The following is a 26,794-nucleotide window of genomic DNA, read 5'->3' as shown; positions in this document are numbered from 1 at the left end:
TTAGAACTCTTGTTAACATGTTAATCACACTATACTTCGTTGTAAGCTGTTGCGTAAACTGATTTTTTTTATATATTGTGTATAAAAATAGTATTGTTGGGGAAGAACTGCAGGTGATGTCAGTTTTGCTGAAAAGAAAATTCTACAGTTTCACGTTTTTGTTGAGTATTTTACAATATTTTATTCTATAATGTGAAAGGAGAACAACTGGCAAGGAGTAAATTCAACATCCACAAAAATCTGTTTTCACCAATGTCAAAGTTTGGAACTCATAAAATTTAACTGAATGTTATGACTGAAACTGTTTTTGTTTTTTCTTTATATCTCATGTTCAACTTTTGTAAGAGAGGAGCGTATGCAAATGTATGTATATATAGTAAAGATAACTTATTATCTGTCATTTTAGAAAAAAAAGATGAAAAAGAGAGGATTTTTATTGAAATTTTATAGTTTTTTCTGTTTTTTGTATTTTTTATATTAGAATAACCATTTCTGAACGAAAGTTTTGCCATGCGTACCTGTGTACCTATACAACCTGTTTTTTGAAAAAGGAAAGAACAACAAAATGAATAAGAAAACACCTGATGACTCATAAGTATACCAGTGCAACTGTTTAGGGCATTTATTTCTAAAATATATACAAAAAAAAAAAATTTTTATACAAAAGATTGTATTTTTTATCTTTTGTATAAAATTTCATGGCTAAGGACTGTATGCAATATACTGAAATGACTGACTTTGGATTTGCTGAAAAAACTGTAAAATAAGGATCTTTGTTGATTTGAAATTTACTCCTTGCTTGTAAAGCGCAGTATGGATCATCATACAAAAAAAAATTGTGTTGTTAATCCGTTGACTCTTTGTGTAAATTTTTGTGGGAGAGGATAGTATGCAACCGAAATGACTCTAGATTTAAATTTGATGTTTTCCGAACTATGGCTTTTTGGTATTTTTGCATAAACTTTCAGGAAAAAGACATTTTTTTGTTGATTTGTGCTAACTTTTGCAAACTTGCTGTTTTGACATTTCAAAATATTAAAGGGTTTTCAACGTAATCACTAAAAAGATGGACATATTTGAGATGCGTTATTTCTGACGTTGTTATTATCGATGTTGTGGCTGTCGGTGTTGTAACTGTAAGTGTTGTTACTGTCGGTTGTGTGAGTGTCGTTGTTGTAAATTTCTATCAACTAGATTTTACAATTTGCAAGCTAGGTTTTTTTATATTTTGTGTAAGTTTTGTGTGGGGGGTTTAATGGGATTTGACATTCGACATTTTGTGTAAGATTTTAAGAACATTTTTGCTAAATTAGAAATTCACAAATGTACTTTTTTGACATTTTCAAATTTATGTTTTGGTAAAGGGTCAGTGTGCAATATACTAAAATATTTGCTGACGTCATTAAAATTTATATGATAGATCTTTCCCATTGTCCGTCCTTCTGCCTAAGTGGATTTTTCCAGGGGCCTTATCTTTTATGTCGCGGAAAAAGTTATGTCTAATTTGTTAATCTTTCTAACGTTAAAACGCGACGTCAATGCATTTAGACTGACGTCAATACGTTTTAGGATTGGTGAAGCTATTGCATTGCAGTTATAACTTTGAGGTCAAATAAATTAGAAACGAGGTGGTGACGTCAGTCATTTTTCACCGCGTGTGGTATCTAAGGACAACAAGGGACTAAATTGGGTAAGTTTCCCAAACCTGGGTGTCCGAATCCATTTTGGAATGGACGAGATTGATGACGTTATTAAAAAACCTTAAAAACCCAATATCTCTTCAACCATTCGACAAAAGTACACGATCCTATACATTTTCTTGATCAGCGTTCCCAGATCTATACGACGGCAACGGGTACACAAACTTCTAAAAAAATTGTACTTTTCAAGAGATTTTGCTGGCGTCAGAAAATTTCTTAAACCTTTATATCTTCTTAACCTTTAGTGTCAAAAGCGCATGATCCTATATATTATTTTGATCGTCGTTTTAACCTCTACACGTAACAGGCAACAGATAAGCTAAATTTCGTAATTTATTTTGTATATGCACTGCTGGCGTCATAAAAATATCTAAAACAACCCTTTTTCATTGTTCTTCTGCCTAAGTAGATTTTCCATGGACCTTATCAACTAGTAAGCAATAAAAGGCTCTTTGCTCTTTCTATAAACATTTCTATGTAGTGCAAAATTACTCTCACTTTATTGTAGTCCTTAGTCTTGAAGCCCTCTAATAGCTTCAAATGGTATTTAATTAATGACAGCTTTACCCAATGTCCTTGTGATTATCCTAACTCATGTCTTGAAAATATTTGCAGCTGTTGTTGCTGATATATTAAAACGATATGCTGTATATATGTTGATTTAAAAGTCCTAATCTGAGTCTCATTATGGTGAGAAGAAATTTATTTTTAAGACTGAGTTTTCTTTTATTGAACCTGGAAAAAGATCTAGTGGTTGTGGATGGTTGCAATACTATGGTCCTTCCAATATTCTTTTACTAGTTCAAATATTGTATGTGTAGAGCTTGGATGGATGTATTGCCTGTGTAAAAGTTCATTTTATTGTCAGTTTTCATTTTTTGCCATGCCATATGTGATGTGTGGAAAAGTTTTTCTCTTCTCAACTCCTTGTTTTGTGATTTTAATCTGCTATTATCATATTTATCAGATTTCAGCGCTTCATTTCTGAATGACAGTTTATCGTTTTTGATGGATAGCTCAAACAGCTTGGTGCCACAGTTAAATCTTTCTACATGCACAATCGACACAAGTCACGTCTTTACAATTATTTGAAAGGCAATGACTATGGTCAACAGAGGGTGGTGGAGAAGAGAAAATATTTCTAGCGTTGTTTGAAGCATTTCATGATGACTCATCTATGCTTCGATCCAGTAATATCGGTTACAGTGGGGGAGTGAACTGAAATGATGTGGAAGGTGCTTCTTTAATTTTTTCGTTTCTTTGCAGGAACTCTCTTCTTTGTGGAATATCAGTTAGACAGGATGAATATCTCATTTTTTACAGCAGGATCACGATTTTTCTTCTGATAGAATTTTGCTACAAAATGATCACCACAAACTCTAATGTTGTTGCTGGTTTCCACATTGAGCCATCTTGCTTTTTTCTTTTGATTAGGTGGATCCATCTTTTTCGTTTTTGAGCGTATCTTTTCTCTCCTCGAAAGCAATATAAGCAAAAAGGTGGCTTACAACAACAATCCTTCTGCAACACTCCTTTATGAATTGACGTAACATTGTCTTCCAGGTATTTAAATTTCTTGAAGCATTCTTGCAATTGACGGAACAATTATTAGGCTCGTACGGTGTTTTTTTAAAAAAAACAGTTCGTATAATATAAAAATAACTGTACATAAAAATATGATTTATAACTTACCGGTTTCGTTTTTACAACAACTGATTGAGATTACCCCTCCGTCCATGGTAAGCTAGAACCCACCCCCCATGCGCGCAATATCTATAATGGCGCATCATGTGCTAGCTGGATCTGTTCTGGCCAGATTGCGAAAACGATCAGTGCAGCTACTTGTAACCTGATGATGACAATGCCGATATGCTCCAGGTAGTCGCGTATTTGGTTCAGTTAACAATACTCTTCAGGTAACAGAAATGTTCTGAATTGTCTCTGAAACGTTGGCTCTTAAGATGCTTGCAAATGTCACTGACATAGGGCCATTTATTTGTTTATAAAATCTCGGCTGAAATATAATTACAGTAAAATCAGGCAACTGTATATTTTTTAGCATCGTATAAATGTTTCCGTAATACCATATTGCAAATGTGTAGCTAAGTCAAATGTGGCACAATTTATGCATGGTTTTTAATGCAAACAGGAGTGTTAAGGATAAAAATGTGTTCACAAAAAGACATGTAATATACATTTTTATGCTGAAGTGGCGTCTAATTTCATATTGACCCCCCCCCCCTTTACATCTCAAAACATCTTAAAAACAGGGTCCCCCCTGGATGAAGGTCTGGAAATATAATATGAAATTAAAAAGCTTAAAGCTTACGTCTCAGTGAAAAAAAAAATCAAAAATCAACTCAAAGTATTCTACCAATTTTGAAAACAATATTATTTTATATATACTTGTTTTAATATGTTTGCAAGATATTCGTTGTTGATGTTGCAAAACGTTAGGTAGCTTTATGCCGGCCGCCATCTTGTGTCCCGAATGTAAATAAATTCCTTCCTGGTGTAGGGCTTGTGACGTCAACTCTTGGTTAGTAATTTCGCTGACTAAGCCTGCGTCCCAGGATTTTGTATATACAAAGCGGTTTTTATATCTAACCAAGTGGTTACAGTACGGGATTAAGATATGTCATATAGTGTGAGACTATTCTCAGAAAACAAAAACGTGATGCATGTTATCTGCAACCAAAGTTTAACAAGTTTTTTTTAAAAAAGTAAGCCCAGCGTATATCTTTTGTTCTGAGGACGAAACAAAGTATGTAAGACCGCAACCTTAAAATTTAAGAACATGTTAAGATTATTATAAGGTTTTGTGAAGCTTGACTACAATTTTTTTTACTAAAAATATTAAAAAAATATAACAAATCCAAGTGCTACACTTTGTAGCAATTATCAACGAATTACGGTAATACTGTAAATTACAAAATAACCCACCCTGCTAAGTAAGCACTACTTCTAATTGACCGCCCTGCCAATTAAGCGGCATTTTTAATGGCCAAAATTAAATAAGGTCCCTGCCCCGGCGCTTATTCATCATTTACGGTAAATTAAGAACTTCCCAAGAATATTTATAGGGTAAAAACGTTAAAAACATTGCAAGACTTTCTTCCATTTTCATGTTCTTAAAAAAAGAATGTCTATATATAAATAAATAATTAAAATATTTTACATATAGTATTCTCTAAATAAATAAAAGCTTTAACTCTATGTTTTCGAAATTGATCTAGAAAATTTTGGACATTTCATGATATATACAAATCTTTTTATGTAAAATTGAACTTCTGAACAAGTTCATTAATGTTTCAGTATTTAGGTATTACTCTTACCCTTGGTGACAGTGGATATTTTAATAAAGGCTGATCTAAAAAAGAAAAACATTCAAAAAATAAGGAACAATAATACAATTGTAGCACAAACCGAGTTACACAAGGTTACTATTTAATCATATTTATCCCTCATTTATCCATCCATCCAATTTTAAAACCATCAGGACAGAAAACGATACAAGATAGGTAAAGTATATATACATGATTTTATTCACAGTATTTACAACACATTTCACATGTAAAAATGCAAAAATTATTACTACTTGTGATAATATTTGATTTTTTTAGTTATATACTCATTCAAAAATTTGTACAACATTGATAAAACGCAATTTAACTAAAATATCACCAGAAAGACGAAAAAACATATTTTCTTTTAAGTTTAAGCTTGCTTTTATTTTAATAGGGTCAGGTTTTTCATAAGAACGTCTAAATTTCAGCAGATGCTTACGCTCTTACTTTTTACGCTTTTTCAGCCTCAGGCGTTCTTTATTTGAATTATATAGTCTATGAAGGCATTCAAAAATCAGCCTTTCTAATCCAATTTATTTCTTGTTGGCAAAAAATCCCAACTTGAACCACTATTTGTCTGGTCTAAGTTGGAAAATTTGCGTTTAATGTTGGCAATTTGTGTTTTGTTTGTGATCGTATTGTAATCAAAATTTATAGGAAAATGAGAACAAAACTTATATATGTAATTAAGTCACATCCAACTGCAATAAAAATCATGTCGGCGAATACATGCCAACGTAAATCAAGAATTTTTGTTAACACCTGGGTATTCACCTAGGCCAATTGCAGGCCTTTTCAGGAAAATTTTTATACGGTTGTGGCAAAAAGCATGCCTCAAGTATTTCAGGTGTGCTTTTGGGTGTGTGCACTGCTTCTCCTGGAAAGGCCTGCAATTGCAGTGCCGGCGTGAATTATAAAGTCTGGTCTGGATTTTATCAGCTTAGGGAAAAACATATATGCCCCAGTTATAATATAGATGTAAAAAATGATTATAACATAGTATATAAGTAAGCAATACACAAATCTTGGAAATAAAGTTTGAAATAAAATAGTCTATGGCTTATCACCTGCATTTTCTAGTCTGTCAATTTGCGTTTAGGGTCTGGAAATATAAACACCATCATGTCACAATGAAACATGTCTAGCTAGCTAACTATATACTATATGATGGGGTTACCTGTAGCTAGGGACAAGTGATTGAAAAAACTGAAAAAAATATTTTGTGAATGCTTTAGGGAATTTACCAAGCAAGTTCGACAAAGTGCCCAAGCTTTCAGATAAAAAATCTGAAAGTTACCGAAATAGATAATTAAAACTCTTGTAAAACTAAAGAAAAAGGGGTATCTACGTTCAGTTGGCCAACTATTAACCCAACTAAAAACTTTGCTCTTCTGGTGGCTAACTCTACTCTCTAACTATTCTTTAGCTAGCTTAGTGACTAGACAAAGTCATGTGCAAACAGCTAAATGACACAACACCAGCTAATCGAAATACAATAATTCTTACCTCTATAATATAAACTATTCTGGAATTCCCACCAGCAAGCCAACCCTAAAAGAAAAACCCAACAAGCACAGCCAAAGGACGATCTCTATGGCACTCCAAAGTCACATTAATACAGTTATCTTAAGATAACAAATGTTATTTTAAGATAACTTTATTAATTGACTTTAAGATGCGTGCATATACACATTAATGCCCTGATTGTAAGATAACTCGAGTAATCTTAAGATAACAAATTATCAGAGAAATATTGTAAAATTTCTTGATCATGGTAACATTACGACTTTTCTACCTTTGATATTAGCGCTATCTTAAGTTAACTAAAGTTATCTTAAGATAACTAAAGTTATCTTAAGATTGCGAGAAAACTGGAGATTACTCAAGAACTATGCGAAACAAAAACGTGTTTTAAACTTTAACACGCGGAAAGTACGGTATGTTGCCCAACTTGAAGGCACAAATAGAATGACTATTTTGAAAATTTATACATTACAAAATTTCGGAAAAAATCTTACTGAAATGCCTTGTATCTTCTAAAATTATGTTCTTTTTTACACGCAAAATCGCAACGCACATGGTAAAGTCTCCCGCTTAAAATGTAAAACTAACTGGGAACGAAGTTGACACTTCAACGCTATAATTGTTTTTTATTGCGTAATTTAACGCGTTAGATAATGCTATCTTTAGATAACACGAGTTATCTTAAGTTAGCAAAAATATCGTCAAATTGTATTAATAACAGCTCTAATCTCAAGATATCTACAAAGTAAAGTTATAATTATCACATTAATTACTCAAGTTATCTTACAATCAGGACATTAATGTGAATATGCACGCATTCCAAAGTCACATTAATAGAGTTATCTTAAGATAACTTTAGTTAACTTAAGATAGCGCTAACATCAAAGGTAGAAAAGTCGTTAATGTTACCATGATCAAGAAATCTTACAATATTTCTCTGATAATTTGTTATCTTAAGATTAATCGAGTTATCTTACAATCAGGAGATTAATGTGAATATGCACGCACTCCAAAGTCACATTAATAGAGTTTATCTTAAGATAACATTTGTTATCTTAAGATAACTCTATTAATGTGACTTTGGAGTGCCATATAGATCTCCTTACAACCAGAATTCAAAATGCTTTTGGTCATAGTCCGAAGCTTTGCCAAGAAACGTAAAATACTAGAAGGTCGTGAAGATCAATTGAGTGAAATTATGGAGCACGTTTGCTACGCGAGGTATACCAAGAGAATTATTGAGATTCTCAAAATTTTGATAAAAAAAATCTATAAAATCAGCGTAAAGAAATAGGACTGATATTTTTGCACATAAAGCTAGGGTATTTTTTTTGCTAATAAAACAAATAAGTGTGAACCAAGGGGTTAACGTATAAGTCCAGCCCCCCTGTCTTTTGGTCCAGATTACAGTCCGCCGACCTTGAACACACACAGAGGGATGTGCTGTGAACAAGGAACGATAGTCGGCATATTAGACACGTATATTTTACAGTCCTAAGATATGCCTTATTTCTTTGTGTTATAGCTAATTAATGTATAAATAATTAATTAATTATTTTGCAATTTTGCTTCTAATACTATTATAGTTGTATTTTAATGAAAAATAATAGTATTGAAACGGTTTTCTTCTTTGAAATAATTTATTGCTAGTCCTGTTTCTAATCGATTTTACTTGTGTATTTTAAGCTTTTTTGTTGGTGCGCATTTTCTGGAGATTTGAGTTGGGTTGGAAAGCTCCTGTGTAAGCTACCCTTTTGTAAAGAATTGTTGAAGTAATTTGTACAATTAAAACGCGCCGAGCTGTGTTTTATTTTATTGTTTCTAAGAGGATGTAAGAATACAATACTATCGATTTTAATTGATTTTATCCAAATCAAGGTAAGGCTTAATCACACGAAAGGTAGCTAGCTAGAGCTCTGTTTTGTATAAAAGAATTGAAAGAAATTTGTAGAATACATATGGAGAAGCTGTATTACTACCTAACTGATAGCCAGATATAGGAAAACCTGTAGCTAGGGCGCAGACAAAACAAATAGGTCTGGGTGTTAGAGTGAGCCGACCAACCGTTTTTTATCACAGTTTTTTATTTATTATATAAGTAACCTGTTCAGTAATTAAAAAAAATATCCACTTTTGCTATCAAACCAACAGCGATGTAATTGTTAATAGAAATTAGTTGTCCGTATATGCTCCATGAGAACAAGGTTTAAAACGACATTAAAACTGTCATTTAAACAGAACTCCAAGGATGCCCAAGCCGCACACGTCCTCTAAAAGGCGTGGGCATCTTTGAAACTGCTTGTAATTTTAGAACGAGGGTGCTGATAAGCTGCATAAGGCGTAAAAAGTGCGAGCGGTTTTGGGCAAGTTTGGCGTTTTGAAAAAAATTCAAGTATTTGCCCGAAAAACCCGCATAGACCACAAAATAAACTGACAATGTGGTAGCAAAGTTCTAAAAGAACTATTTTTGATGGTTTTTGATAAAATTTACTTGATAAATAACTTATATATAACTTTATTAACTCCTTTCTATTAAATCACTTTTTTCCAACTATCGGCAACAAGGTATGTTACAAGGAATTGAATTTTGGGAATGCTCCAGGCAAGTTCGGGAAAGTGCGGGCGGTTTCGAAGACAACCGCTAATTTAATTCGAAAAGTTGCCCGAACTCGCCCTTATATATGTGGGCGTTTGCAGCTTATTGACACCCTCTTATTTTAGAAAATTCTCAGGAATAATAGACCAGGAAAAATTACATCACAGTTTCTTGTCCACCTCCCACGTGTGTTATTTTTGTAAAAATTACCATTTTATTTACGATAAACTAATTGTCAATCATTTTATTCATCCAACAAAGAATCCAAGGTGCTATTCTATAGTGATGAATTTAATAATAGACATGATTCAGCATAGTTTTTGGTCTGATTGCAAAATATGACTGCCAAAGTTCAGCACTTGTAATAATTTTGTATTTGTGTACTCAGCTTCTAAAACACAATCAAGAGACATTGTAATTCCCTCTGGGTGATTACATTAATGTTGGTTGAAAAAAAGAACAAATGATGAGAAGCATGTGTTTTTGAATGTGTCTAGGACAATAAACTTATTTAATTTTCATTGGCTTTGCATCAATCAAATCCTGAAAAAATAAACACTTTTAAAATGATTTTGTCAGATTTGGAAACTGTTGGTATGGTTGGAACTTTGCATATAAAATTAGTAAAGTTGCCAAATTGTTTAATTTTTTCTATTATACTTTCCGAATTACCCTTAATTATTTATGAGATAAAAAACAGCGCCATCAATTCCATTCCACTCGGCCATCCCTTAAAGGCACTGGAAACTTCGCTATATGAGAATGTTTTCTTTTTCTGTTAGATTGTGTACAATGGGAGTGAGTGAAACCGTTATTGTTTTTTCTGCCCAAAATTGAAGCTATTTAATAAGTCTTGATAAAGTTAAAAAACTGTTTTGATTTGTTTGTTTTTCTTTTATTGTTTTCCGTGAATTTTTGAAATTCGTTCCAGCAGATTCTGGGACTTCTAGTGCCGGTATTTTTACGTGAAAAAAATACTATTTTGTTGTAAGGTCATCTACGAAATCGTTAACGTTAGGACCAACTTCTGCGGGTTGTACAACTTGGTGTATTACATATCTTTCGGAATACTGCTAAAAGTGTAATTTTGTATTGCGCTCTTTACTTTTATTATTCTGTGGGAAAAGGTGGTACAAAACTTAAATACGCGTTATTCGTTTTTGTTAGTTTCGCGTAATCTAATTTTCTTGCACATTTTGAATAGAATATCCCACGCACATCAAATACTCGCGCAGTATATGCGCAAAAAAAGCAAACTGTTTTTGCGCAACGAATTGTTCTGCACAGCGTTCATTTTCCTACCTCGTCCCCAGGGTTCTTCTACGCTATGATATTCAATTTTGATGTATTTCAAAAGATGTTGGCGCCAAAGAAACAAGAATTGCCAGGGACAAAGTATTGGATAGTTTAATTTTGCTTGCAACTTGCGAAATGCTTCGCAACCTTTTTTTTAATTTCTAGTTTGCAATCTGTATTCTTATTAGTTGTAAACGAAACGAAGCTTTCCTATTGGCTTTTCAGTTAATAACAAAAAATCAACAAAAATGAAATAAAATAACAATGGTAGGGTCCGCGCAAATGTTTTAGCCTAAAGCCAAAATATCGCAACCCAGTGCGTCCAGCCTAGCTGCACTGTCTCACTGTCTCTGTATCCCCCTTAAGGAGATTTTAAAGATTCCGCCTCGCGTAGCCGTCGGCGGAAATCAATAATAGATCTATTGTTTAAAATAATAGGGAATAATAACTAAATACTAAATAAGAATAATGATCAGCCTGGTTAAGAATTTCATATTCTTATAAAAAAAAAGCGTATAATAATAGACAAGCCCTAGGAACAGCTCAACAACGTACTTTTCTTCTTTTCGGAACTTGGAAGTTTCGTTTAATGGGCAGTATGTTCAAAGAACCTTTTTTGCCGGGAGATGACGTCAAACTGGGCTTAATCCGAAAAAATTACGACAAAATGGCGGCTTTTGACGAGGGAACATGTTGTAAACACAAAAAAATGTAGCCTTCTATTTGCTTATATGTTTCGAATTTTACTTATAATAAATATTAAATTACTAATTTTCAACATAGTATAAACAGGATAAGATAAACGTTCTTAAACTGAGAGGTAAGCTTTAATTTTTTATTTTTTAAACACCATAAAGATTTCATACCAAAAAGCTTTATCTTATTGTGGCGAACATTTATACTGCGTTTACACGCTTGTTGCATGCGCGTAAATAAATAAAAACGTATGAATTTTTAAAATTATCACTTTCGTTTTATGTCTAAGTTATTCAGATAACAAGATAATGCATTATTATTATCAGTTTACATTCTTACAAAGTTTATACGCATTCAAACAATTATTACGGATTTAATCGAATCTGGAAAAAAACTTTTTCAGAGACCTTTTCGTTTATATAATTGTTTACATTTTGAATCCGTATAAATTTGCAAAATCCAGTGTAAAGGCGAATTTTTTTTAGTTGTTGACTCATGATTTCAGACGGCTTAAGTGTCTTGCTAGGTTGTATACAATAGTAGGTCGTATACGGCAAAGTGCTGGAAATTTCCAATTTCTATATGCAGAAATTTATTGCAAATTCATTTTTGGTGAAGGATTCAAGATACTGTTAGATCGTCAATCGATGTTTTTGTTTTTATTGCATAGCTAATACTACAGAATTCGTTTATAGCAAAAATGTGTGGAAAGGGGCAATTCCAATATTTTAAATAAAAAACAAACAAGCTCTTCTCACCACCCACCCCCGTCATGCTGTCAATTCTGTATAACTTTGAAATTTTATCCTACATATATATTCAAATCTTTTTTTAGCACTAAATTGTGTAACGTTTATTCGCGAGAGTTGAAGTCATGAAGTTATTAGCGGCGAGTTTTATTGTTGTTGGTGTCCTTGCAATAACTGTGTATCGTCATTTGGAAATTTTAAACAACAGTTTTCAATACATCCTCGATTCCCTGAACATTGAAAATAGGAACAACGGACAAGACACCTTTAAATTACCATCCATTAATTTGACGGAAGCTGAAGAGAACTTTAATAAGGTGTCACAAGAATTAGTTACTGCATTTCGAAATGTAGGTTTTGCTTATTTAATTCACGTGAAAGATTTTGACCCGGATGAACTATTATATTGGACCAAATGGTTTTTTGACCAACCTTTGAAAAATAAAATGAGGTTAGCAAAAAATGCGTTTAATAAGAACAATCCAAATCATTTTCGTGGATATTTTCCACTGATCGCAGGAGGTCATTCCTATAAAGAAGCATACGAGCTGGGAGTGTTTGAGCGTGAAGTTATTGATAGGAGTTTCCCGACCCCTACAGAAATAATAAATCTAACAAAGACAACCAATGGTCGTCTATACATGCGCAATATTGTGGAGGAAAAAAACGTATGGCCAATCACAGAAGATGAAGTAATGGATGCGAAATTTCTAAAGGTAATGCTGAAGTACCGTGCTTTTTATATTCAAACGGCTAAAAAAGTTTTGCACCTGCTGGCCGTTGGGTTTGGTTTTGACAAAAATGCTTTTGATCATCTGTTCGGGTCGTCATCTCTTTCTACCTTACGATTGATACATTATCCGACAAGAGTTAACGATTTAAGCAGTATTCCGAAAGAAGCAATGGATGGAGACACTCCGATTGTAACTGGTGAGCATTTTGACACCGCAATGGTTACTATTTTAGCCACTTTTAGCAATAACGGTTTACAAATAAAACCTAAAGGAATTACAGAATGGATTGATGTTCCAGCTATAAAAGATCGTTTGGTAGTAAATATCGGGGCTTTGCTATCCCATATGTTAGATGGAAGGGCTGTCGCTACCAACCACAGGGTTATTGACATAGGAACTGATAGATACTCCGTTCCATTGTTTTACGAGCCCTGCTTTGATGCAGACTTATCTAAATCTTTCTTCGGGAACAAGAATGTACTTGTGGGAAACTTTACGAAATATGGACCATGGATGACAAACCGCACGTCAATGTTTGCGGAATATGCTTCAACAGATTTTGGTCTAGCAGACTAGACTTTTTTTAGTGCTAATTGACTTTAAAAAAAAGAAGATTTGGTTTTAGGCTCTAAATATTTAGGTGAATGTTATAAGGTACCTTTTCAACATTTTAGTGACTCAATTAAAACGATTTTTTTTCTATTTACACTGTAGAACCTAGTAGTGCGTGATTTTATTTAATCTATATTATAATGCCCGTATCTGTCTGTCTGTCTGTCTGTCTGTCTGTCTGTCTGTCTGTCTGTCTGTCTGTCTGTCTGTCTGTCACTCAAAATGGTAGCTTAGCTGCGCAATAGCGAAAAGCACGCAATGCGGTATAAAAAGGACGGGCGAACCTGCGGATTTTCCACGGGCTAACGACTAGTAATAACTATTACCCCTAGACGACACCTGGCATTTAATATAAATTTCAAATTTTGGTGAGACTTAAAAAACTAAAATTTCACGAAAAATTTATTTTTTGCTCGTTCGCGAAATTAAAATACCGCAAAAATATTGTTCTGTCAACTGCAAAATGAAAATGCATCAAAATTCGTTGCAAGAAAAGCCAGACTAGAGCTGTGAGTGTTTAAAAGAACGGCACAAAAACTAAAATTAGTTTTCCTGATTTTAAAAATACGCTTTATAAAATATCACATTTACTTTAAACCGTGCAATTAAAATTTTTAATATTTATCCTAACCGCAAAATACCGCATGATGCAATTTTTGCAAAAAAGCACGCGAAATGTCTGCGATTTGCTCATGCAGTAAGGTACAATACACATTCGTAAATTCGAACCCGCAGGGGACTAAAAAATTTATTCAAATAAGCGAATGTTCGAATTATCGAATAATAGGGAAAATAAGAATTCGGATCTACACGTTTTTTTTTTATAAGAAACATGTTACAATTTTACGAAAATCGCACCATTTTCAAATATTCAAAAAAGAAAATTCATTGAGAAGTATACTTTTGACTAAAATTACTGACATTTCCCTAATTTTCGAGCAATCTTGGATATCTTCAAAAATTAAGAAATTTTTTCTACTACATTCTATGTCTATTTCTGAAATAAGAAACTTGTTTCTAACCAATTCTTACAATTAATTGAAGATGTTACAATCATCACTAGCGAGAGACTTTGAAACGAAAAATGCTTTATTTTTTCATTTTAAAACCAACTAGTCCAAAGATTAAAGAAACTTTTAGAACTAGCTATTTATTTGATATAAGAAACCCTTATTTTACTAGGAAAACAAGAAGCCCTGCGGCTTCAAGATTTTCGTCATTAGCCTGAAAGATTTTTAAATTTAAAGTAGACCTTGAAAACGGAGAATTATGGGGTAAAGAAATCACGAGTATCACGATTCTTAACTATTTTTGTAACTAACCTGCAATGAAAATACAATTAAATAAATAAAAAATAAAAATTTTACATAGCTATATGAAGTATTCTAAAATAACAGTTAAAACTTTAACTGGATATTTTTAAAAGTGATCAGGAAAATTTTGGAAATTCCAGAATACAAATCTTGCTATGTAGAAACTTGACGATTTGAATATAATAACTTCTGAACGATCTCAATTTGAATGGTGAAGTAGTTCATTGTTTATTAATTCAGCAATAAATACATATTAGCATTTCAGTAATTAGGCCTTCAAAATTTACTTTCTTGTTTAAAATTTTTTGAAAATGGTGATGGTGCATGGTTTGATAACAGCTGATCTGAAAAAGAAAGTACGTTTTAAAAATAAGAAACAAGAAATACAATTTAACCATAAACTTCATTAAAACCAGGTTGTTTAAATATTGTCTAATAATTTTAACCTCTCTTTGCCTCTTTGATTTAAAAAGGGGATTTAATACAAAGATACAAAGCCATGTGTTAGAGGGTGTGTCCATATAAAAGACTACTTTCTTGTCATCTATACTTTCTTAGCACACATTTCTTTGTTACAACCAACCAGCCTGCACTGCCTACTGTGCCTCTACTTATAGGTTTCCTTACTTGGGCCTTGCCTCCCTGATGTGAGCTCAATTAGGCACAGTATACTAAAACTTGCACTTGATAGGAACTGGGGAAAGCTGGGTACCAGACTCAACTGGTGTAGACTTAACCCAAAACAAAATGGTATCCAGCTACAAGAAAGAGGAACAAGGTTTTACAACTACTATATCTCACACTCGCCCCTGCTTTTTGAAAGGTTCTGTACGTTTTGTCGGAACAAAGTATATCGTGAGAATTCGTTCTCAGTTATCACTTTTTCGTTGTTGCTTCATATAACACATTGTTTAGTTAGAAGTCAGCCTTTTTACGTGTAATTTATTACTTCGTAGTAGGGTTCGAGTTAGTCGTTGCTTGACATGGACTTCTTGCTTGTTGCATTTTGTCTTCACGTTGATGGAATCGTGGCCACTCGTAGGCTCGTCGAACTTTGAAATCGTCGATTTTCTTTTTCGAGGAGGAGAATCTTTTATGTAGATAAGAAAAAAATCATTAGAAATTGTGCTGAACAATAATTTCAAAATTAATTTCAGCAACATCTGCAACAGTTGGATGTCTGTTGACAAGTGATCAGCCTGCCATATCCAGTGCAGGGCACTTCTTTGCCATACAAATTTCATAATTTAATTGATACTTAGCCTCCCCAGCTAGCTTTAAGCACCACAACATAATCTTCCACCCAAACTACGGATTGATTCTTCCTGATGCTTCTTATGCCTCTTCATGTCTTTTTCGTTGTTCATCATGTTATTACTTTGCTTCTATACATCAGCATTTCTTGTTTATCGTGTCCCATGCAGAACTTTTTGCAGTCTTCTAAGCATATAGATTGCAACACAACATTATATACAGTAATACATACATACGTTCAATCATAAGTCAATCGCCGAGGAGGTCTTTGATTTCGACCTGAACTTCGGATTTCATTTTGTTTGTGTTGTGCTGTTGTGTCCTCAGTTTTTGTAGACTTTTCTCCACTCATCCAAACTTCATCAACCTGATATGGGATAGTTTCATCTGCTGCATCATTGTCTGCATCTGGATCCTTGGGGAGGTCAGAAGTCTCAGGGACCTCAGGATTTACATCATCAACATCATCTGCAATACTTAAAGCAGGAACAGCAGCATCCCTGTCAATGGAGTCATCATCCTCTTCAACAGGAACATCCACATCAGCAACATCTGCACAATTTGTGTCATCTGCACTACTCTCACCTTCAACAAGAGCAGTGTTGTCTAAGTTGGCAATTTCTTGACGGTCTTCAGCTCTCATATGAAAGTCAATTTCTTCATCGAGCTCTGGATCTGCAGTCTTTGGTGTTCTACTCAGGTTCTCTGATAACTCTAATGGTAAGAAATCACATTTTAACATTAGGTTACGATGCAAGGATCTGGGCTCTCCCTTACCACTTTCTCTCCTGATCACGTACACAGGTAGGTCCTCTACTTTTCGTAGAACCACATGTACATCTGCTTTCCAATGGGAACGAAGTTTACCAGTGCCGCCTCGCTCACTTAGATTTCGCACCAGGACTCTGTCTCCTTCTTTCAACTCCAAACCTCGAACTTTCTTGTCGTATTGATGTTTTCCGTCCATAGCACTCTTTGAAGCAATTTTTGTTGCTGCAGCCAGGGATTCTTTCCACTCTTGCACGAAGGCTGCATGAGTTTTACCTTTCTGGATGTTATCTAAGCCGAACATTGAATCAATTGGTAGTCTTGAATGACGTCCGAACATTAAATAGAACGGTGAGTACCCAGTAGACTTTGATATGGTGCTATAGGCAAAAGCTAATTTTGGTAGTTCTTGCTTCCAATTGTTTTTGAACTTTGATGGTAGAGTCTTTAGCATGTTTATGAATGTCCTATTCATCCTTTCCACCATTCCATCACCCATAGGATGATATGGGGTTGTTTTTGATGACTTGATCCCAGACAGCTCGTTCAATCTCTTAAATAGCGTGTTGTTAAATTCTTTTCCTCTGTCGTGATGAAGTCTTGTTGGAAATCCATACTTCATTACCAGGTCATTAAAGATTTTTCTGCAGCACTGCGTCCAGACTTGCTTTTTGTAGCACATGCCTGAGTAAAGCGTGTAAAGTGATCACACACTACCAAAACATATTCAAAACCTCCTTTGCATTTGTCCAAGTGTAGATAGTCTAGCGATACAATCTCAAACGGTCGTGTCGACTGAATAGGAACTAAAGGTGCTTTGTCCTCTCGGTTTGTTTGATTTCCGTATTTATTGCTATTTCGAATAAGGATGTTGTTTTTGATGTCCATTTTATCGAATTGTCTCAGCAGTATCTTTGTTTTATGATAATGCTTTTGATTTCTAGACGGTTTTACGCCAGACAGCACTGCTTCACAAACAGGTCGAATTACAGGATCCAGTCGTTGTTCAGCAATCAAGTCCTTTTCATCGATTACCGAGGAATGTATACCAAGATAATTGATCTCCACCAGAGCTTGTTCTCCCATCTCCAGTAGTTTATGATGATCTTTTGCTGCTGAAATCATAGAAGCAATTTCGTCTGAGTGAATAGATTTTGTGCATGCATAAATGAGATTGGATATTTGTGAAGGATTTCGAGAAAGGTAGTCACAGTCTTGTTGTAATTTGCCTGGTCTATACCTTATTGTAAATTGATAATTTGAAAGATCTGCCACCCATCTCAAACCTGTTGCATTTAATTTTGCAGTGGTCATGATGTATGTTAGGGGGTTGTTGTCTGTGAATATTTCAAAGGGTGGGCCATATCCCAAGTAGTCAGCGAATCTTTCGGTTATGGACCACTTCAAGGCTAGAAACTCGAGTTTACCGCTATGAAGATGATAGTTTTGTTCTGCGTTCGTTAGCGTTCGAGAGGCGTAACTGATGACCTTTAGTTTGCCTCCTTGATTTTGGTATAATACAGCTCCCAGTCCTTTTTGCGAAGCATCACAATGTACAATGAAGGGTTTATTATAATCTGGAAAGGCTATTACTTCAGGTGACTGCAATTTTTGAATGATCTCATCCAAGATTTTTTGATGTGATTCTAACCAATTGATTTTTAACTTCGAATTCTTTGTGTGTCCATGTCCTTTCAATAGATCATAAATCGGCTTTATTAACTTGGAAAAATCTCGTACAAATGTCCTGTAGTAGCCTAAAAAGCCTAACAGACTTCTAAGCTCACTGATAGTGGTACGCGGTTTTCTGAAATGATCTATATCTCTTACCATCTCAGGGTCTGCGTGATATCCCTCCTCACTGATAATGCGCCCAAGATATTTCACTTTACGCTGAAAGAAATTACACTTTGAAGCTTTAATCTTGATACCTTTTTCTTGCAGTCGTAACAATACGGTCTTGACATTTTTCAAGTGTTCTTCAAATGTTTTTCCATAGCACAAGATGTCATCTAAATAGACTGAACAAATTAGGTCACGGAGCCCAGATAAACATTCGTTCATATATCTCTGAAATACAGGCGGCGCATTTGTTAAGCCAAAAAGCATTCTCAACCATTTATATAATGCCCAAGGGGTCGCAAAAGCGGTCAAGTGGCGCGAAGATTCGTCGATGAATCCTTGGTGGTAGGCTTTCGCCATGTCCAGTGTTGTAAACCACGATTGCCCGCCCCAACCGTCCAAGATATCCTGTACGCGGGGAATGGGTTGCTTATCAGGAATAGTTTTTCTGTTTAGATCGCTATAATCAATGCAGAGGCGCAAACTTCCGTCTTTTTTTCGCACGCACACTATAGGGCTGCAGTATGAAGAATATGATTTTTTAATCCAGCCATTCAGCAAGAGATTATCCACATAGTCCTTTACTTCTGAGTAAAGGTTTCGAGGTATCGATCGATATGGTTTACTTACGGGGGTCTCATCCTTCAGTCTTATGTTCAATTTAAAATCATCGATTCTCCCAATATCGCTTTCCGATCTCGAAAATACTGTGTTTACTTCACGTAACATTGCTTCTACGCGATCCTTTTGGGCCTGCGGCAGATGCGATAGATTCACGTCTGGTAGCCAATTATCGGAAGTCTTAGTTAATACAGAATGGGTTTTGATTTTAGTCGTCGTCCCAGGGGTCTTTTGATCGGGTTGTAGTGGTATAGCTGCCGAAAAGGACTTTATGGTACCAATAACGGTGCCCTTTCGAAGAATGATGTCTCGACTAGTTGGGTTTTCGATGTAGATTGACACAATTGGCGATTTTCCGCGTTTTAGGCTCAACAATGTTTCTCGAATCTCTATTTCTTCGTCAAAGTCACCGTTTTCCATGGGCTCTAACAAAACACTTCTTTCCTTTTCATCCACCATAAGACGAGTTTTGCATGACACTGCAATCCGATGCCTAGCAGGAATTACTGTGCGATTCCTAACTTTGACGTTTTCCAAAAAGTCTTCTGAATCCTTGTTGTCCTGGATAATCTTAATCATTGAATGTACATTGCACTGATTCAAGCTCGGTAGAACATCTGTCAGTAGAGATGATGCATCAACTCTGGAAAATTTAAAACGATATGTTCAATTATGTTAAATCCGATTACGGGTTGTTCGATTGGTCCCGGGGTCACGAGAAATGGTACAGTAAATACAATAGCGTCTGAAACGCGAAACGACAAGGGCGCGACCCCACAAATAGCAACTTCAGTGTTGTTCGCGGCTTTGAGCGATAAGTTTTTTTGTTCCACATCGGCGAATTCAGAAATCGGTGTTGGCTCTATGCCATAGACCCGGTGTCCCACAATGCTTCGCATGTCCGGTCATTTAACCGGCAGTTTATGATCGGTTTGCGTCCAATAAGCTTTATTAATCTCGAATTAAACTTTGACGGCAATGTCTGGTTATCAGCAACAGTAAAGTTTTTAAACTTTTTTTCGCGCTCCAAATTAGTAAAATCCTCGATTGCGGAACAAATGTTTTTATGAGAAGTATCCTTCTTTTGGCATTTTCGCGAACAATAAAAAACATTAGATTTGCATTTCGAACAACGATACAATTTTAAACTATGTACATTACATATCCGACATTTTCTATTTACAGGAGAGGGCTTTTTTTGAAGCACTCCTTGCCTCTCGGGAGCTCTTGTCAGTTTTTTTTGAAAAAGATCACACTCAGATTGGCGGTGGTCCAGGGACCCACAACAAAAACAATGATGACAGGGACCGTGCAAATTACGCTGCATGCATTCCTTACATCGCGCAGAGCGAGAGGCTTTGGGCCTATACTGGTTTAAATTTGGTTGCCACTTTCTTGAGAATGCCAAATCTCTCAGTTGGGTTTTTATCTCCTCAATTTCCTTTTGCAAATTCAAATTATTAAAGGTAGGGTTTCGTTGTTCCCCAGCAATCTCATTAATTTTCACAGTTTTATTATATGGTTTTAGCTTATTAATATGCTCGGTTTCATCTGAAACAACTTGATTCAATTTTTGTAGAATATCTTCATCCAAAACAAAGTTTTCAATTTGAATAAGGGCAGGTTCTTTGAGAAAAGCCTTCATTTGAATCCTTAGATTCAGACCGTAATCCAGAAATAAAAGCATGTAAGAATTTTTTTTCCACTAACTGCTCATCATAGGGGCAATCTTCCTCCTGAGACACAAGAATGATTTTTTGTCGTAAACTGAGAAGTCTGATTGCAAACTCTTGGGGTGTTTCTGTAATAGTTTGGCAAGCATTTGTCATTTCGGTAAAGAGTGTAGTTGCGTTTTTTTCGAGAAAATGGCTTCTGAGTATTTTAAGTAGTGGTTTTATTCCCAACCCGGACCTCGACTCTAGGTAGGATCTCAATGGGTTATCTGGGTTGATCGATTTTATCACGGCTGCCAGGATATCCCTTTCACTATATCCTTGGTCTAACCCATTTTTTATTTGGAAAGCCAAACTTTGGTAGGTTAGTTTGTCCTTTTGACCTGGACTGCCAATTGATCCGTTGATTTTGAATTCTCTGATTTTCGAATTTGACAAAAGTTGGGGCTGGTTCCATGATGTGACAAAAGTTTTAGATGGGTGCTCTAATGGTTTGAAAACATCATCAGGTTGAATCAAGGTATCACATGGATAAATGTTCCTTGGGGGTGAAAAAGGATTGTGTGGATTATACAACGATTTCTCCAGGGTGGCACCATGACTAGGAGTCGAACTTTTGAGAATAAAGGTACGAAAGGGATCCTGTGGCACACCTTTAGTTGTGTCCATGTGGCCACTTGAGAAGGTTTCCCTACTTAGTCTGACTGGTTTTAGAATACGGCTGATAGACTCATGCAAATCTTCAAACAGGCTCATTCCGTGGTCATTCAAATTTTCTACCGTTTCCGAGTTTAGGTTTCTGAGGATAGTTCGTAAATAGAATGTTTTACCTTGTTTTCTTCTATCCAATCCCAGTCTTATCATAACTGACTCAAGGTCTTTTTCCTCCAAAACAGACAGCATTCCAAATACTTCTGATACCATTTTTTCTTCTCCATCCTCAATTTGCACAGCATCTTCAAATGTTACGAATTCCTGTGGAGCAGCAGCCATCCTACATCAAACCAATCCAGCCATCACTTAGTAATCTTCTGTTCTGTCGACACCCTCTTTTTCTTAATCCTCACACAGGGCACCAAATGTTAGAGGGTGTGTCCATATAAAAGACTACTTTCTTGTCATCTATACTTTCTTAGCACACATTTCTTTGTTACAACCAACCAGCCTGCACTGCCTACTGTGCCTCTACTTATAGGTTTCCTTACTTGGGCCTAGCCTCCCTGATGTGAGCTCAATTAGGCACAGTATACTAAAATGCACTTGATAGGAACTGGGGAAAGCTGGGTACCAGACTCAACTGGTGTAGACTTAACCCAAAACAAAATGGTATCCAGCTACAAGAAAGAGGAACAAGGCTTTACAACTACTATATCTCACACATGCGATGTGATGCACAGGTATATTTCGTGGGATTTTTAAAAATCAAGTCATTTCTAAGAAATCTTAAAAATAATTTTGTGATACTTTGGGTTGATCTCAAGAAAGATTTTCAAGCAAATTAGGCACAGGGAGAACTGATAATTAGCCAGTAACAGAATAGTTAGCCGTTTTCAATGGCGCCATAGCTTGGTGGTTACAACTCTGGCACTTTGTGCGGGAGAACGGGGTTAGATTCCCCTTGGCGAAAATTCAAAATTATGCTACCATAGCCCCGGACTAGGACTCCCTATCTAAGCTATGATCTTTCCTGGAAATAATAGACAGGATTTGTAAGGCTAGCCATATAAAATATACAGACATTCTATTTATCTATGCAGAGTAATTATATAAACATTGCGTACAGGCTGATTAGCCGCTTATGCAGCTACTTATACGATATATATCTTTTTACTTAAATTTTCACTTTTCTTTGTTATGGATCTCCCCATAGCCATCTATATTTATTAATATAAAGTTGTGCTTCATTAAAAACCAAGAAAAAGAAAAAGAAACGATTTTGCAAAAAAGATATAATTTTACTGTAGCTAGCAGTACATATGTCGTCTATATTATTAAACAAAACTATTTTGATTTCAAGAAAAAACATGGAAAAGACGCAGTTAGCTCTAAAGAACGCAAAGAAGCTTTTAACAGCTAATTATACTAGGCGTAGCATCTAATTATCCTACATCGGCTAACTATATATTGTTACCGGTTAATTACCAGTTCACCGACTGCTCAGTGCAAGCAACAATAAACTTTTATCACGTTTCGACAACTTTTCTGCAAAAATATAAAAAAAATCAAACATATATATATATCTTTATCTAATAGAAGTAGTCCCACAAAGTGTCATTTGGAAGTTATTTTTAGCCCCCCTTTTTCCCATAAGAACAGGAGTTAAGTGTCCAGTCATGAAAGAACTACGCAAGACATCATCATCATCATCATCATTCTCGGCTTAACATCCGTTTTCCATGCTAGCACGGGTTGGACAAGTTATATTAAGGACCCTCTTCCAATCTGATCTAGACTGTGTTAGATCTAAACTCAACTTCCTCTGTATCAAGTCTGTCCTTATAACCTCCTGCCAAGTCTTTCTCGGTCTGCCTCTGGGCTTTGCCCCAGGAACTATCAAGTCTCTACACTTTCTTACCCAATTATCCTCCTCCATTCTTTCCAAGTGCCCCAGCCAATTCAATCTTCTTATCTGGATAACATATTTAATTCTACGGAGACTTAGCCTGCTTCTTAGCTCATTTGAACTCTTTCTGTCTCTCAGACTGGCGTTACACATCCACCTAACCATTCTCATATCATTCCTTTCTAAACGGTCAAGATCTTCCTGCTTCAATGACCATGTCTCACTACCGTACAACATAACACTTCTTACACAGGCCTCATACAATCTACCTTTTACCTCAATTGACAGGACTCTGCTAGTCAACAAAGGAAGTAACTCTCTGAACTTTTTCCAAGCAGAACTTATCATGCAAATAACACTTCTTCCAACACCCCTTTCACTGCCCAACATATCACCCAAGTAACAGAAGTTTTCAACTATCTCTAACGAGCCACTTTTGTACATCATTGAAGCTGGAAATACTTCATTCTCTATAATCACACCTTTGCAACGCTTGCATACAAACTGAATGTCAGCTCTTAACCTTCAAACAATACTACTGCACTTCTTATGTACCCAATGCTTGCAAGTCTGACAAAAAATTGAGTTACTACCAACCCCTTTCCTGCAAACTCCACAAGGCCACTTTCCAACTACAAGGTCACACTTGGCTGCAATGCTACTAATCATGACTTTAGACTTTGCTGTGTTTACCTTTAGCCCTTTCTCTTCTAGTCCTTTCTTCCACTTCTCAAACTTTTCAACTAATTCTTCCATCGACTCTGCTATGAGAACCAAATCATCTGCATACAATAACTCCCATGGACAACCTGTTCTGAACTCCATCGACAGCGCTTCTAAGACTAGAACAAACAACAAAGGACAAAGTACAGAACCCTGATGTACACCAACATTTACACTAAATTCATCACTAAGTGAATCGTTAATCCTGACACGACTTCTAGCATTGCTGTACATAGACTGTACCATCGTAACTAGCCACTCATCCACACCTAATTTTCTCATAGCCCACCAAATAACTTTACGTGGCACTCTATCAAAAGCTTTCTCTAAATCTACAAAGGCAAAATAGAGATTCTTTCTCTTTCCTAAATACTTTTCCTGAAGCTGTCTGAGTAAAAATATTGCATCCGTAGTGCCACGCCCTGGAACAAAACCAAATTGCATCTTATCTATATCAATTCTTTCTCTAAGTAACTTATCAATCACTCTTTCAATAACTTTCATTACTTGATCAACCAACTTCAAACCTCTATAGTTACCCCTTTCTAATGCATCACCCTTGTCCTTGAAATAATTCACTATTGCACTCGACTGCCACTCACTCGGAATAGCACCATCCTTTATAATTGGGTTAGCAAGACTTGTAATAAGCTCAACTCCAATATATCCAGATGCTTTTACCATCTCTGCAACAATACCTGATACTCCTGCAGCCTTGCCAATCTTCAATTTCCTAATAGCCTCCACTACCCATTCTGTCTTGATCTGCATAGCTGGCTCTTCTACAACATCATCATCAGACAAATTATCCTCGTCCCAATCAAACTCAGTGTTAAGCAACCTCTGATAATGATTCTTCCAAGTTACCCTTTTCTCCTCCTCTGTGCTAGCCAAAACACCTTCATCATTACGTATACACTTCTCACCTACAATATCTGGATTAGTCTTTTTCATTTGCTTTGCTATCTTGAATACCTCATTGCGTTGGTCTTCCCTTCTTAACACATCTGCAAATCTGTTTCTCTCTGCTTCTGATTTTGCCTTATACACTGCTGTACGAGCACGACGCTTAATTTAGTAGATATTTAGTAGATATTTTTACTACCACCTGACTTCCACTCTTTCCAAAGTTTCCTCTTTTCCTTTATACACTGGTCAACCTCATTATTCCACCACCAGGTCTGTCTATGTCTAGCTGGTTCTTTCGTCCACCCACAGGTATCATCAGAAGCTTCTAGAAGACAATTCTTCAAAGTAATCCAAGTACTTTCAACATTGTCACTATCACATTGACCATTGTGGGCTAACTGCCGAACTTTTGCACTAAATTGTCTTGCTACAATCTATTCCTTCAGCTTCCAGACTTTTCGACGGGGCCTGTACTTTCCCTTGGCTTCTTTAACACTCTTCAAGATAATATCACAAACCAGCAACCTATGCTGAGAAACACACTCTACCCCCGATATAACTTTCACGTCCTTCATCACTTTCTTGTCTGACTTTCTAACCAGGAAGTAATCTATCTGTGTCTTACAACCACCTGACTCATATGTTATCAGCCTACTCTGACTCTTACTGAATGATGTGTTGCAAACCACCATGTCCGTTGCCATTCCAAACTCAAGCAATCTCTCCCCTTCCTTATTTCTGCTCCCAAATCCATAGCGTCCATGCACAACCCTATAACCTTCAGATGACTTTCCAACATGACCATTAAAGTCGCCGCCCACCATGACAAGTTCAGTGTCTCCAAACTTTGATGACTGCTATTAACTCATCATAAAACTTATCTTTATCTTCCTCACTGAGTCCACACTGTGGAGCATAAACTGACAGAAAAGTGACAATCCTATTACCTATCAAAAACTTTATCACTATAATACGACTATTAACACGCATAACATCTATTACTTTTTCTACCCACTGCTCTGCAACGAATATGCCAACTCCTCCATATCCATCACTATTACCAATCCAAAAAAGCTTATACCTTGCCCTCCTACCTTCCACAAATCTCACTGAAGCTCCTCCCCACCTGACTTCCTGAACACAACACATATCAACAGATCTACGTTCTAACATTTCAACTACTTCACCTGCTCTACCTCTCAGAGTACCAACATTTACACTAGCCATCCTCAACCTAGTGTTATCTACCTTGTGATGTGATAGCTGGGTAACGGTCTGACGATGCTCACACCTGACATCTGTCCTACCGTGCGCGACACCTTCACTCCTTAGAGTTCCAGCCCCGTTTACGCAGTTTGTCTGATCAACTATTCTTACGGCCATTAATAAAGAGTTTTGGCATTGTTTTACAGCTGGATGCCCTTCCTAGCGCCAACCGTTCACAGACCGGACTGGGTGTTTTTTAAAGTGACACCATCACTATGTGGCATTTCATGGGACTTCCACAATCGCCCCTTAGGATAAAGGTTTTTTGTTGCTTGCTCTTTAAAAAAAAAGTACTCTAATCAAAGCATTATTTTGTGTAGCTAGCTCCATAGCTAGCTAGCAAGTAAGTAATTTCATGAAAGGGTATGTCAGCACCAATCAAAAGGAGATCCAAGTCAGCACCAAAGATTGAGATAGCTAGCTAGCCAACACACCTTTCTCACTTAGCTATATATAAAATAATTCTTACCTGATAAAATACACGAATTTAAAAAATAGTGCTTAGCTCCCCATCAATAAAGCTACTACGATCAAACCAAAGAGACCAGCAAGGGGCGACCAACAAAATGTAAGCACTTTTAGTCATGGCTGCACACGGAATGTTCTGG

General features: G+C 35.9%; 1 protein-coding gene across 5 annotated transcripts in view; it reads left to right on the top strand.

Moving 5' to 3' along the window:
- Nucleotides 1-3,468: 3,468 nt before the first annotated feature.
- LOC130614588 (GTPase Obg-like) overlaps nucleotides 3,469-26,794 on the top strand; it is a 49,941-nt gene continuing 26,615 nt past the window's right edge. For 2 of the 5 annotated variants that reach the window (XM_057436018.1, XM_057436016.1), the window contains exon 1: nucleotides 3,554-3,578. In XM_057436018.1, coding sequence (XP_057292001.1) covers nucleotides 3,570-3,578 — 9 coding nt within the window. In that variant the 5' untranslated portion in view covers nucleotides 3,554-3,569. Of the gene's footprint in view, nucleotides 3,617-11,994; nucleotides 13,410-26,794 lie in introns of those variants that run through there. The other 3 variants (XM_057436014.1, XM_057436015.1, XM_057436017.1) reach the window with 3 other exon arrangements.

This window comes from Hydractinia symbiolongicarpus, chromosome 11, assembly GCF_029227915.1.
Source record: "Hydractinia symbiolongicarpus strain clone_291-10 chromosome 11, HSymV2.1, whole genome shotgun sequence".
In the NCBI taxonomy this organism is placed as follows: domain Eukaryota; kingdom Metazoa; phylum Cnidaria; class Hydrozoa; order Anthoathecata; family Hydractiniidae; genus Hydractinia; species Hydractinia symbiolongicarpus.
Note: the sequence above shows the minus strand (reverse complement) of the source record. Positions and strands in the feature narration are given on the sequence as shown.